This window comes from Diabrotica virgifera, chromosome 5 (genome assembly GCF_917563875.1).
Source record: "Diabrotica virgifera virgifera chromosome 5, PGI_DIABVI_V3a".
In the NCBI taxonomy this organism is placed as follows: Eukaryota; Metazoa; Arthropoda; class Insecta; order Coleoptera; family Chrysomelidae; genus Diabrotica; species Diabrotica virgifera.
The window spans coordinates 238,877,896-238,893,862 of NC_065447.1; the positions used below are offsets into that span (position 1 = coordinate 238,877,896).

At 32.6% G+C, this 15,967-nt stretch overlaps 2 protein-coding genes across 4 annotated transcripts in view; one reads left to right on the forward strand and one right to left on the reverse strand.

Moving 5' to 3' along the window:
- Positions 1-15,967, forward strand: part of LOC114343583 (anion exchange protein 2) — a 732,215-nt gene that overhangs the window by 209,326 nt on the left and 506,922 nt on the right. The window lies entirely within an intron of this gene.
- Positions 1,881-3,836, reverse strand: LOC126885598 (golgin subfamily A member 6-like protein 22). Its single transcript, XM_050652197.1, has one exon. The coding sequence runs from the start codon at positions 3,834-3,836 to the stop codon at positions 1,881-1,883; it is 1,956 nt and encodes a 651-aa protein (XP_050508154.1).

Sequence of the window (15,967 nt, forward strand, 5' to 3'; positions counted from 1 at the left end):
TTAGCCGCGTCCCTTATCCAGGTCGCGGCATCGACTGTCGATTTACCTTTTCGAAATCCATATTGTTGATTTGATAGCACTCTTTGATCTTCCAACACGCCCTCCAGCCTCTTCTTGATAAGCCCTTCGTAGAACTTACCAAGGCAGTCCAGAAGGCATATTGGCCGATAAGAGGCTGCTGAATCGGGGGGTTTCCCAGGCTTTAGGAGTAGAACTAAGTTCGCTTCCTTTAAGTCCCTGGGAAACTCTTGCTTCTGCAGTAGGTCGTTGTATATTCTTCTGATCAAACCTGGTTTCTCCGTTGCTATTATTTTTATTGCCTCTGGTGGCAGCCCGTCAGGGCCGGGAGCTTTCCCTGTCTTCATCTCCTGACCAGCTATTCTAACTTCCTCTTCCGTGAACTCCTCTACCATCGTTGGAAATATCTTAATGAAATTTTGATGATCCTTGGTAGGAAAGAGGAGCTCAGCTGATTCCATCCGCTGGTCTTCGTCGAGTCTATATGGGGCGATTATTTTCAGCGTCTTCATAGTGATCTTGTACGCATCGCCCCATATATCTTCGTCCAATGCTTTTATCAGGGTCTGCCACTTTTCTTTTTTCTCTTGTTTTATTTTTTTATTTAAAGTTTTCTTTAGATCTTTATATATTTCCTTGAGCTCGAGGCTGCCCTGGCTTCTCGTATAATTCCTTCGAGCTCTGAGGCATCTCTCCCGTAGACCTTCTATCTCATCCGTCCACCAGTAGGGGGATTTTTTATTATCTTTTCTCTTCACGGTGGCCAAATTTGCTGCACTTTGCAGTGCTCTTCTCAGTTGGCCAAGGTCAGAAATCTCTTGTTCATTAATTTTCCTGACCTCCGATAGGTACTTGGTTTTGTTAAAATAAATCTCCGTGTGTCCTATCGGCCGCCTTATTCCCCCTTTAACCTTTATTTCGTATTGTATATACCGGTGGTAGGTGAATAACTGATCGTCAAGGACATCCCAGCCGTGCACTCTCCTGGATAGCCCTTCACTCGCGAACGTAATATCAATGTGTGTTCGGCTGACCCCCCTTACGAATGTTGGTTTGTTATTGTTTAATACTTGGAGGCCAGCCTGGGCTATCCATTCATTCCATATTTCCCCCTTTCTGTCGTTTATGGGGGCACCCCACAACCTCGATTTCGCGTTAATGTCCCCGGCGATCATCACTTCTTTTTCGTTCGTGGCGGCGCTCATTATTTCATCTACAATTGCTTTGTATCTTATCATAGGGATATTTGGGGACACGTAGCATGCCAGCAGGCTGAAATCCCTCAGTTTGATGAGGATATGATTTCCTCCCCTGACAATACCACGCACCCCCAAACCCCTATTTCTAAAGAGCACCGCCACATTCTTCCCATTATCCTGGACCCAACCACCGGCTGATGTTATTTTTTTGTTCGGTTCCGGGACGATGAGCAAGTCTATTTCTAGCTTGCAGGCTTTTGCGTGGACAAGGTCGTGTGCTCGGCGTGCCCTGCCCACGTTCACCTGCAATATCCGTATACCAGGTTGATCCTTGAGGTCCACTTTGGTTCAGTTCCCAGAGGTCGTTTCTGCGTCGGACTCACGTCTTTCGAAAAAATTAAAAAGCATAAAAGCTAAAACAAATAAGTTAATTAATATAAATAAAATAAATAGATACGGTATATAGATAAAATATGTAAAAGTAAAAGAATTCAATAAATAAAAGCGGTTTAGTAAAATTGAAATAATAGAGTAAAATAGAATAAATAAAATAAATAAAATAGATAAAATAAATTTTAAAAATATAAAATAACACCTAGGTGGGCTGTATATGGGCCCACCTTCGTTTTCCAGGGAGTCTATTTTATGTTTGGTCAGTTCGTTTTAGGGGTTCCCCTCTCCTCCCCTACCGTATACAAGGGCTCGGTACGACGGACAGGCCATCCTGTCCATCCTATGCCCTTCTTCTTTGCATACCGAGCAGTACGGTTTATTACCGCAGCTTGCAACGGTATGTCCCGTTTGGAGACAATTATAGCAGCACGCCGCCCTGCTCTCTTCCTTGCATTCGTAAGTGTTGTGCCCGAACTTTAGGCACTTAAAACACCTAACTGGGTTGTGTCTCTCCATTATTGGACACACAACCCACCCTATTTTTATTGAGCCGTACCTCCTCAGCTCTTCCGCTATGGAGGGGCGTACGGCTATCGTAGCTACCTGCTCCCCATATCTGTTTGTTCGTAGAACCTTGACTTCTATCTCTCTCTCAGGAACGCCTGTATAGCTCTTTATCATTTTCTTTAGAGTTTCCTCACCAACCCCAGGGTCCAACCGCGTAATCGTGAAGAAAGTCTCTTTTCTTCTGATTGCCGTGTCCATCCCGTTCATTTTGCTGTCCAGTTCAGCCCTCAACTTCTCCGCAGCCCCTCTTCCCTTTAACTTTACAAGGAGATCTCCCCCATTCGTTCTTTTTAACTTCTCCACTTGTAGACCGATTTTTCCAATGTCGATTTTTTCTCTCATTTCGCTAAGAACTTCGTTATATTTTTTCCCCCCCATCTTTATAAGGAGGGCTTCTTCTTGTTCTGACTTCTTCTCTACCTCGAGTTCCTTCCCTCTTACTATCATCTCCCATGAGATACTTTCCCTCCGCCCCACATATTCGAGGGCTTTCCTTATGATCTCCTTGTTAAGGTCGTTACCGGCTACGACCCGTACAACCTTTGGTGTTTCATCCATCTCTTTCTTAATTTTAGTTATAGCCTTTTCTGCTAGGTCGTATATATCGCCACCACTTTCTTTTTCTATTCCAGCGACAAACGTGTACCAAATTGTTTTTTTATTTTCTTTCCTCCTAAAGTTCTCAAGGAATTTGATTTCTCCCTCGTTCACTTCCTCTAGTGTTTCTGCCAGATCCTCTCCCACGTCCTTTATTATATTTTCTACCCCTTTGTCCTTCGCATCCTTTTTTGTTACTATCAGACATGTTTTCTTCTCGACGGTTTCTCGTAACCCCCCTTGTTCCCAATTTGTCTTTATATATGCTTTCTCCTCCCATTTGCTATTACATATACTCATGAAGGTTTTTTTTCCTCCCCCCATGTTTAGAGCCCTTTTAATTTTTTCTTGCTCTTCTCTCTGTCTTTCTTGTTCCACTTTTAGCTTACAGTGATCGCATTTTACTTCTTGTTGTGTTTTTTCGGCTATACTGTCGTCTTCTTTTTTGTTGTTAGTGGATTTTATGACCCCTAACAGTTTTTTTAATTCCGTATCCATCTCCACCTTTTCCCCCTTTTTTTCGCTTAGGTTAGTAAATATCTCTATTAGTTTTATATTTAACTCTTCGAGTTTCCTGTTTATTTTTTGTTGTTTGGTTTCGTTAGGAAACTTAATACTCTCTTCCAGTCTCTCCCTCTTCAGATCATTTATTCTCTCTAGACTGTCCCCTTTCCTTTTCTTCTTATTCATGGTTTCATCATCAAGCAAGAAAGAGGCTAACACCCTCTCCTGAATATTTTGCCATCCTTTTTCTATTTTTTCCACTTCCTCTTGTGATCTTTCCTCCCCTATCTCATCGTCATCATTTTCACTGCTTTCCAGCATTTCATCCCCTACTAGTGTCGACTGTTTTGGGGCAGTCGACCTGTTCATCTTCTGTTTCTTTTTATGTGAGTTTATGAGCTCCCTCTCAAAACTGTTCATTCCTTCTTCCCATTTCAAGTCGTCAGGCGACTGTTTTTTCCTATTCTCATTTTCCATATCCGTTCCATTTTCCGTGTCTCGCCGATGGTCGTCTTCACTCACCCCCGTCTGTTCAGAATTGTGTTTATTGGTACTCATATAAATTCCCACGAGTTGGGACGTACTATACGTCTGGCGCGGCAGTGCGCCCTTACCACGCCAAGGCTTGGTTACTTCGGGAGGTCGCCAGGTATCCCGAAGGGATCGTTTGTGATGCTCTAACCCTCGCATCTCTCATATCTTTGGCACGATGCCTTCCACCGTGATAGTGGGGATTGTTTTATTGAGGTTTACTCCTTCAACTTAGGAGAAAATAATCCTATAGACCTTCATTAGTAATTGAATGACCTCAGCCTTTAAAAAAGTAACTTTTTTGCAAAAATTACCCCTTTTTAATTATTTAAACAATGATCCCCTTGTGTGATTTGGATACTTTCTTGAAAATACCTTTTGTGCCCACCTAAACTTTGATATAAAATTTGTTTCAACCTGTACGAATTTACATTTTGATTTACATGTAGTGTAATTTTATTTTACTAGACTAATAGGTCCCACTAAGTTGGAACCACATGGAAAACTTTTTTAGTATTAACTTTATGAAAAGAGATATTCTTTATAAAATGCTCTGCATAGTCCAAAACCTAAGATGCAATCATCAGATATAAAATTGTGTCAATAGTGTACGAGGTGTGTTAAAAAATATGAATTTCGCTCAAGAGTAAAGTACCTTTATATTTCACAATATCGAAAAGTGTTATTAAGATAAGTTATTTTGATTTAAAAATTATGTTATAATTTGCAATTTATATTCTTCTAATTGAAAAAAATAAAATGTTTTTAAAAATTTTCCCAAATTACGGATACCCTTGGATATCCTACGGATATCTTGTTTAAAAATAGTCCTAGAATTTTTTGCAATACACCATTTTGAAATAAAGAAAACATGCTTTTTTATTTTATAATGTATATACCTACCTATATGTACAAGAAAAGTCATAACGAGAAATTTAAAAAAAAATCATAAAAAATATCAAAAATCATTAAAAGTATAAAACCTTGAAATAGCATAACTTGCTTAAAAATAGTCATACAACCTTATACAATAGACCGTCTTAAAGGTAATTGACTTCTCTTTCTACTAAATGTACGATTGTATATACCTAGAAATACGTAGAAGAAAGTTACAGAACAATGTTTGCGAAATAATGGGAAAAATGACCCAAAAATGCTGTGAGTGGCAAACTTTGAAAAATTCTATTTTGGAAACTATAAATCGTAGAGACTTTTACTAAATGTCATTTTAAAGAGCGAGGATGGAAGTTATTTTTCGCTAAAGCATTGCCTATACCTATATCCCTGTGGAAAAAAGTTATTGGGCAGAAAACAAAATTGCTTTCTTTCGTGTTTTTTCCTTGCTTTTCTTTTGGATATGTTTTTGTAAAAAAAAAATAATTTGTACTTTAAAATGTGATATTTCTATAGTAAATTTAACCTGGAACAATTTTACTGTAGACGTCTTTGTACCAAAAGTGCATAGAACTCACCCTAATTATAATTAGAATCAATGAAAAAACTACCTATTAACTCATTCAAAAGAAAAATGAAATTACATCTTCTTGAGTCAACACATAATACCCTATAAACATTACTTTTCATGTCCTATCACCTGTATTGTTTCTTTTTTATTTTATTTCTATTATTTAAATTTAATTAACTGTAATATAACAGTTATATATTTCATTTATATATGCCAGCAGAAAATGTTCTTTAATTGTTAAAAAAGGGCCAGAGCTTTGATCAGCAGGCACAGCATTCGTGTTGTGCTATGTTGTTCTCTTGTCCTTTTACAGAGATTTTTTTTCCTATATTGTTATATTTGGTACTTGTACTTCTTTATTTTGTCTCTGTAATAAAGTGTTTATTATTATTATTATTATTATTATTAATTCACCCTGTGCCTAGGGACTAATTCACCCCTTTCTCAAAAACGCACCCATTTAAGTGGTAGCACTCCGCGGTTTTTTCAAATTTAGAGGTTCATTGACCATATGAGACAATAAAATCCCGTTAACGTTTTAGTTCCTTTTAGCTCTCTTATTTTGAACATAATCAATAGCCTACTAGTATATATCACAGATTAGATTTAAATCCGATTATAGCATTTACGTGATACTTTAAAACATCGCATTCGGAAAAGAAATCCTATTCCTATGATACAGGGGAGCTAAGGATAACAGCACAAATCCACGTGCATATTATGCAATATTTTTGTCCGTGAGTATAATATAATCGTCAGTCACGGTTAAGGTTGCGGCAGATGAAAGCCATCAGTTTTCGGATATATTTAGGAGCATCCTCCAAATTTTTTAATAAGTGGTCGTAGGATAAATGAAAAATAAAAATTATAAATATTTATAGCACTTTAACAAGGTGTAAAAAATGTATTTAATAGGGTTCAATGATCAGGAGCTATGGAACAAGTCATTGAAAATAACAGAGGTTTAAAATGTCTTAGGCCAATACTGAGTGTTTAAAAATTATAAAAATTAAAGACAACAATAATAAGGAAGAGAAGGTCAAATATATAATAACAAATATAATCGAAGACTCTACAAAACATTGTACAGTTCGCTAGTTTAAGAATCAATAAAACAAAAGAAAAAGGGAATCAGAGGTACCTTAGAATATGGAGAGATTTAAAATAGAAAGAGCTTTAAAAGAGCTAGAAAATAATAAATCTCCAGGACACAACTGTATAGTAGCGGAATTTTTGAAAACAAGAAAACAGTTACAATCCCTTAAAAAAGATAATTACTAAGAAAGCCATTTAATAGATGTCTCCATAATTACAAAATCCCATATTGGAATAAGTTCAACCAAAGGACATCGGACCATCTGCTGACAATGAGAACATTAGTAGATAAGGCAAATGAATACCAACTAACCGTATTCCTTGTCTTCGTAGACTATAAAAAGACATTTTTTGAAATGGAGCACGGACTCGATATTCAGTATCAAGATGTGGGCCATAAAAGAAGCTATTAACAATAATTGTAGAATAGATTCGAGGTAATATTATATATTTCATATGATAGGTATATGTATGTGGCGACACGTTTCAATTACTATTCTACTATTTTTTAAATGCTAATTTTAATTTTAATTTTTAAAAACTTTTTTAAAATGAAAAATAATATGGGCTATTTAAAATTCACATCTCTTTCTATACGAAACCAGATGTTGATGGCCTGTTCAGTTTATTTATGGGAAACAAAATTCCCCATTAAATAGTTACCTTATCAGACCTTATGTCGATAAATCACTTTTTAAATGCATTCGAAGGCGCTTCTTAAAACTACAGAAATGTTTTCAGCTTTTAAAACACCAGATAAAGGGCCAGCCTCTTTATGTCAATAAATTAGTCTTCAATGTAAAACCACAGACATGTGTTTTTAGTTCAGCCACAGCAGTCTGACACAAACCCTCGTTCCGCAAAGAATAACAAAACCTCTTACGAGATATAAGCACGCCTTTTAACCAAAAATAAATAAATATATTGTTGTTCGTTGTCTTACACTTATTGTAATTTCATTTAATTGTTTCCGTAAACCACCAACGGAACATGTATATGAACACGCAACTATGATAGTACTACTAGAAGAAAATATACATTCCATCCCCATTATAGAAGGGGCGCCCAACCGGGGATTTTGCGTGTTATTCGAACGCGTCAGAAAATCACATGGGGTGAAACCTTGCACCCTGTAAACGTACCCTTATCATTTATGGACTCTTAATACAGGGGCGTGAGTTGGGGGCAGTCCGAAAAAAATCTATATTTACAAAATCTCAAAAACATCGTGTTAAGACAAGGTAAGTTACATAAGTACATGAAGAACAGTGTATATTTAAAAAATCTGACGATTTCAGTAAGGAAATGGGTGAGTCAAAAACTTTCACAAAAAAAAGCAAATATTTCGCGAAATGAACATCAGATCGAAAAACCGAAAAATACGTGTTCAATATTTTTCAAAAATCTATAGAATGACACCAAACACGACCCCCACGGAGGTTGGGTAGGGGGTAACTTTAAAATCTCAAATAGGAGCCCCCCATTTTTTATTGCAGATTTTTATTCCTTGCGTAAAGATAAGACATTTATTCGAGACATTTTTTGAATTATGGATATATGGCGCTGTATTGGATATATGGATATATGGAGCGTCGAAAATTCGTTTTTGGAAAAGGAAAATTAAATTTAAAAATGGAAAATCCCCACTAAAATGGAAAACTTAACTTAACTTTTTTCGGTTTTAGGACCTAATCTTCACAACCCAATAGGTCCCCATGACGCTTTATTAACTGCAAAAACATCCAAGTCTCCCCTACTGAAGAAGGAGACAAGTAAACAAGACGACGCGACGTAATATCGTCAAAGCTTTCTATATTATACATGTGACTTTGATCAATTTAGGCCAGGGTAATAAGACAAAAATATTCCCTGTTCGTGACACTTCAGCAGCCAGGGTACTGAAGCGTTTTTTCGACAGGTAATACCTATAGGAACAAATTATAACTATTTCCTGCGTAGGATATGGTGGCCATTTTTATTTATAAACAATTAACTATCAAAAAATGGCATTTTCCCCTTTTTTTTCAAATCAACGGAAAACAGTGAAGCTTATGATATTTTTAGTACAAATATCTTCGAGATTATGGAAAAAGCTTTAAAATGACGTTTTACAAAGTTTGATATACTCATTTATTGTTAATTTAATTGCCAAAAAAGGTCGGAATTGCAAAAAAATATTTTCTTAATAACTGTTGTAAAAATTCGTGTACAGCTTTGAAATTGTTGTCAAATGAGGGTTCTTTGGTGCTTAATACGTGATAAAAATTTCAAAGCGATTCATTCAATTGTTTAAATTTTATTCAAATTGTTTATCCCAGAGAGTATTTTTTTTGCAATAACACATAATAGAGTGTTTTTTGCAGTCAGAAAAAAATGACCTTAGAACCATTCCACAGGTGTCACATTTTCAACATGGTTTAAAAAAGTGAATAAAAAATGCATTTATTAGTAATAAATAATTATGCAAAAGTATCGTCAATTTTTCTTTATAAACTTTTTGAATAACTTTTTCCAAAAAAATTAACTTTTTTACCCTGTTTTAAGTGCACAACTACCAAGTAATGTTATCTATATCATAATTGATAAAAAATTGTAATAATTATGTATAATTTCTTATATAACAAACTAAAAAGATTATATGGAGAGATTTACGATACTTTTGCATAGTTATTCATTACTCATAAATGCATTTTTTTATTCACTTTTTTTAAACCAAGTTGAAAATATAGCTCATGCTCTTTCATTTGACACCTGTGGAATGGTTCTAACGTCATTTTCTTCTGACTTACGTTATTGCAAAAAAATGCTCTCTGGGAAAAACAATTTGAATAAAATTTAAACAATTGAATGAATCGCTTTGAAATTTTTATCACATATTAAGCACCAAAATATTCAAAAGCTGTACACTAATTTTTACAACAGTTATTGCGAAAACAATTTTTTTCAGTATATCAAACTTTGTAATGCGTCATTTTAAAGCTTTTTCCATAATCTCGAAGATATTTGTACTAAAAAAACCATAAGTTTCCCTGTTTTCCATTGATTTGAAAAAGAAGTGAAAAATGCCATTTTTCACACTTAATTGTTTATAAATAAAAATGGCCGCCAGATCCTACGCAGGAAATAGTTACAATTTGCTTTTATAGGTATTACCTGTCGAAAAAACGCTTCAGTACCCTGGCTATTCAAGTGTCATGGAAAAAACCTTATTACCCTGGACTATACCTTTAAGGAACGCACTATTATCATGGACACCCTGTATACATGTGACTTTGATCAATTATATTATATTTTCCTACATAACCGATAAGAAAATTTAAAACAGTAGGCAATAAATAAAAGATGACACACATAGCACTTTGTAAGGGGATTACAATGGATTAAAAACCCACCAGTCGTCATCGACTTATCTCAAATATTTATGACATTTGCCAATCGTTTATTAGATATCGATCATTTACTATCATAAAGGTGAGCGCAGTTTATTTTGCCATGCTTGTAAATTGATTGCAATTTAATTGTTATAAAAATTGCACAATGATAAAATAAACAGATCATTAATAGTGACCATGGTAGACCTTTTAGAGTGTAATTGAATATCAAGACCATCGTTTTATTTATATGAAAGATATATATGAGATCTTAACTAGGTTATGTTAATTTATGAAAAAAACTTTATTTAGTATTGAGATATAATAGTATAAATTATTAAGGCTATGGGTACATAATTCGCAAATATTCTACGTGTATCCCTACTTTTTCTGTCTTTACACGGCAAATTACGTGTAGTAAAATTCACACTGGTATGGATATGTAAACATTACTAAAATGTCATTCTACTTGAAAATGTCATCATTAATTTAAAGAGATGGGTTTTAAATGTTCTTGGATAACTGTTATTTTTATAATTGCAAATTATTAATTCAGTTAATAAATGTGATAATTTTTTCACTAACTATGTATTCAGTGATTGTAATAATTTATTTGTACAACAAAAACTAATACTCAATCGAGAAAAGAGGAAAAGTGCTAAAGTGATTTCTTAATAATATATTGTTATGGAACGCTTACAATTTTGAACATCTTTAACAACAAAATACTTGGATCACAGAATATATTATCCTGATGTATTCTTTGCTTGGATCTTCCAAAAATAATACACAATAAATAACTTTTTATTAAGTTCACGTCTTAAATCAATTATTTATCAAATACACTATATATCAATAATATTTAATCAAAACTCAAAATATTCCCGATGCAATGTCAAATATTTAAAATTGTCACTGATTGTCAGTGTCTGACTGACAATATATGCTGACAATATTATATTCGGCTGAGTGCGTTGTAAGACAAAGATAGATTCGGAAAATATTACCACGGCATTGTGTTCATTTTTTTCGAATCCTGAAAAAACCAATAAATATTTTGGAAAAATTTAAACGCAGAACGAAAGACTAAATTATTACCGAGGGCCGAAAGTCCCTTAGAATAAATAAAAAGTTTATTTTGAATGAGATATTTAAACTTATTAAAATAAACATTATAGAAGTTCTCGGGGACTTTCGGCCCTCGCTAATAACGTAATTTTTCATTCTGCGTTTAAATTTTTGAAAAATACTTATTAGTTTTCTCAGGATTCGAAAAGAATGAATCCCCATTTGAATAGCATTGTATTAAATAGTGTGTTGTTACTGCCTTCTGGTTCTAATTAATTAAAAAGACTAAACACGTCTTACTATACATTATATTTTATTCACTGGTATCCAATATCTAAACAATAACATTAATGATTCATAGCGCCTCGCCTTACTACATACTAACTTCTAATAATTATTTGTATATCTATATCCATACTGATTGCTCAGCGTGTTTTTATACCTATCTGAACCATAACAAATATAGTTCAAGTTCACTCGTAATAAACATGTGATACAAACTATAAGCTATTGTTTTTATGTATGTTCAATACCCTAAAGGTTAATAACATCATATTTAAATTATGATTTATACAGAGGGTTCATAATATACCACATCTCCGCCGTTTTTAAAAAAGAAAGTCCTAAGAAGAGAAGAAGAATATCTGACGGTATATTCCTCTTTCCCTTTTACAAAATGTTTATGGTTACCTAATACTATTTTCAAAAATTAAATTTCCTAACTAACTGTAACATGGTACGTTTCAGAGTTTTTTTTTAATCCTAAAAATTGTTTATTATTATCACTAATTCACTTTCTGTTCCGTCTTGCTTTTTAGTCTTTTCTCCATTCACAAAACAGTGTCCACATAAAAACAGTGACTAAACCTATCGGGATTTTTAATATAGTCTTTTAGTGCCTATAAGCATCTCATATAAGCCGGGGAATACTCTAATCTACCTAAATAATTATAAAAATCTCGTATCTAACTAAAAGTCCTAAGCTAAGCTAATATTACTCGAATAAGTAAAAAAAATGTATCCTTTACTCTATTAATAATTCCTATTTCAGTCTTCTTTTGATTTATTTATATATGTCTTACTAACTTTAAAATAAAGTACCTATAATAAAAATGTAATCTCTCTAAAAATTTCTAATATTTCTCTAAACTTCTAATAACTCTTTTGTAGCTATAATAAAGATTTAATCTTTGTTGCTGAATGTCTAAAAATTTCACTTTTTGTGTACCTTTGCTTACTATCTACTAACACTATTGTAAGATATTGTCTATCCTTAATTCAAACACTTCCATTTTCCGCGAAAATTTAACCTGAATTCATTATCTACATTTAAAATAAGTTTTTTATAATTTACGTTACTTTAGAGAAAAAAAATTTACAACTTTAATTCTTAGACATAATTCAATGATTAGCTACTTATTTGATATTATTCTTAATTCTGCTTTATTTTGACATTTCTGACAAATTTTATGTTCCTTCTTTCATTTTTCCCACATATTTTAATAAAATTATTTTTTTTCTCTCTCTCTTCTTCTTGTCTGGTACTATAACTATATTTCTTCATTTTTCTCCACATAATAACACTTATACAGTGTACATAATTCATCTTTATATACATATTTCATATAACCATCATATATCATTTATCTCATGTATCATTTCATATAACATCATAATCATCACTTCATATACTAGCTCCGATACCTTCGTTTTACCTTAATAAAAGAGGTTTCACTCGGATGTCTTAGTTCTCCGCCAATATTAACCCGAATTTTCGCCCTGATCTGTACGCACCATTTAGGTGGTATAGTTAACTCAAAACACGAAATAGGTATTTTATGCGGTTCAAATTCTTCTAAAAATATCACAACCTCAATCCCTTGCTTTGAGGCCGTTGTTTATTCACGAATAATCATGAATAAAATAGGTACCCTTCAAAACACAGAGTGGGTCTCTAATAAGCGTTCAAGCTTCTATAAATCATTAGTACCTTCCTAATTTGACAAGAGCAGTGGGTTTCTTATTGTCTCTAGTTGCCTCATAATATTTAGCTTATAATATTGTTAGTTCTTCTTCTTATCTATATAGTCCTCCAGATTCTTTATCTCGACTCTTCAGGTCGGTTCGTTAAAAATATATCTCTTGCTTATAGCAATGTTTGTCTTAAAGCTCTTATATCAACGTATGTCATCACTAATCATTATTCATTAAAAAAATATCATTTATCACTCAAAAAAATATTAATTCAGGTTCATCTCATACAAAATTTAACACAAAATCGATGAAAATGTATCTATAGAATCAATAAATATCAATAATAAAAACAAAATGGCTAATAAAAATTCAATAATAGTATACATATTCGATACAAATTCAATTCAAAATTCAAAAACAGCCTATGCAAAAGTTAGATAAAAATATTCAAAATCAGTGCAAATCTCAAAATTCGATAGAATTTTTTTTGGAAAAAATTCGATATTCCATACAATATTTAAAAATAACCGTACTAAAAATCGAAATCGGATAGAGATTTTTCAAATAAATTTAATAACAATTCAAAATTCAATAAAAATTCAAGAATAGCATATATAATAAACTTCTATAAAAATATTCAATTCAAAAATCACTTCATATTTCAAAATTTATAGATATTCTTAAAAAAAATCGATACTTCATAAATTATTCAAAAATCAGCAAAGATAAATACTCAATGTTCAATAATAATATAAAACGAGGGAAGCATTTTTAATAAAGATAGACATTCTTACTTACATTTTATTTCCACTTTGTCTTTACACTGTCGCTCACTGGGTTTCCTGTCCATCTTCGCCGTCTCCGTTTCCAATTTGTTGCCGCCATCTCTGCTCCTTTCAGAAGACCTCCTCTAATCTGCAGGATCAGCCATGTATTAAATAGTGTGTTGTTACTGCCTTCTGGTTCTAATTAATTAAAAAGACTAAACACGTCTTACTATACATTATATTTTATTCACTGGTATCCAATATCTAAACAATAACATTAATGATTCATAGCGCCTCGCCTTACTACATACTAACTTCTAATAATTATTTGTATATCTATATCCATACTGATTGCTCAGCGTGCTTTTATACCTATCTGAACCATAACAAATATAGTTCAAGTTCACTCGTAATAAACATGTGATACAAACTATAAGCTATTGTTTTTATGTATGTTCAATACCCTAAAGGTTAATAACATCATATTTAAATTATGATTTATACAGAGGGTTCATAATATACCACAGCATTGCAGCCTAAAATACGTACCGATCCTCTTAATCCAGAGAAATAAGTTATTCGTAGGACTCTAACTCGACGTATCTGACAATCCTTTTTTTAGTGCGGCAGATTCGTGCAAATATTATAAGAATTGTGCATTTAATGATAGAAGCATATAATTTGGACCACATATACTATACATATTAAGGTTCAAAATTAGATACGAGGCCATCTCAGATTTTACCTTTTACAAGAATGGCGGGCATTCAAAATGGCGACGATACATATGTGACTAATAGCACGATAACTTTTGAACGAAAAGTCGGATATCCACCAAATTTGGTATATAGGTTATTTTTTTGATGTATAAGATCGAGGTCATGAACCAGAAGAATCGGTTTACCAGAAGTTGTGTTTTTCCTGATTTTTGATGTAAAAATATGTTGTTTATTTTTTCAATTCTTTCACCTTGTATATATAAATTTTAAAGCGCGTAAAAATATTTTTTAAGAAATATTTTGAACTATTTAGTTATGTTAATTATCAATTAATAAATGCATAACGTATCTTCACATGTACCTATGAACCTATGTGCGGCAGATTCGTGCAAATAGTATAAAACTTATTGTGCATTAATGGTAGAAGCATATAATTTGGACCACACATACTACACATCCAAAGGTTCAAATTTAGATATGAGGCCATCTCAGATTTTGTCCTTTACAAAAATGGCGGGCATTCAAAATAAATCTGCCGCACATAGTGCATGTGAAGATACGTTATGCATTTATTAAATGGTAATTAACGTAAGTAAAAAGTTCAAAATATTTCTTAAAAATATGTTTACGCTCTTTTTAATGCCGGTATTACCTTTTTAAAAAATTAATATATACAGGGTGAAAGAAGTGAAAAAACAGCAACATATTTTTACATAAAAAAACAGTAAAAACACGACTTATTCTTCAAGTAAACCTATTCTTCCGGTTCAAGATCTCGATCTTAGTCATCAAAAAAAAACATTGTTGCCAAATTTCGCTGAAATCGAACTTTTCGTTCAAAAGTTATCGTGCTATTAGTCACATATAAGTTTAGTCGCCATTTTGAATGCCCTCAATTTTTGTAAAAAAGCAAAATCTGAGATGGTCTTAAATCTAAATTTGAACCTTTATATATGTAGTATATGTGTTCCAAGTTATATGCTTCTACCATTAAATACACAATAATTCTTATAATATTTGCACGAATCTGCCGCGCATAGGTACATGTGAAGATACGTTATGCATTTATTAAATGGTAATTAACATTATTAAAAAATTCAAAATATTTCCTAAAAAATATTTTTACGGTCGTTTCAATGGCGGTATTAACTTTTTGAAAAATTAATATATACAGGATGAAAGAATTGAAAAAAAAGAATGTGTGTGTACTTTGTACGCACGTAAGAAGTTATACTTCTAGTATATGATTTAAACGAAATTAATATACTTTTTATTTATATTTTGTTTAAATATTAAACTAATTTATACTTACTACTTCTCAAACATTTTTATTAGAACAGTGCCAAAAATTAAAATAATAAAAGAATAAAACACACACAAACACATTAAACAAGCCACAAATGATGTCTGAACATTAATTGTCGAAATTTTTTTAACTAAATACGTATTTTCTGAAAATACAATTATATAATAAATATACTTACAATCATAAAATGTATTAAAAAAAAACAAAAAAGAAAGTTTCTATTGGGACTCGAACCAGCGCTGATAAGCGCGGTTGGTATTGGAATTCATCCGCTTTCAACGCTTAGCCACGGACACTATGTGTCATTATTTACGAAGATCGACTAACTAAACGGATTAAACTTGTGATATTTTGAAAATTGATCAAATTATTTTAATTTTGAATTGAAATGAT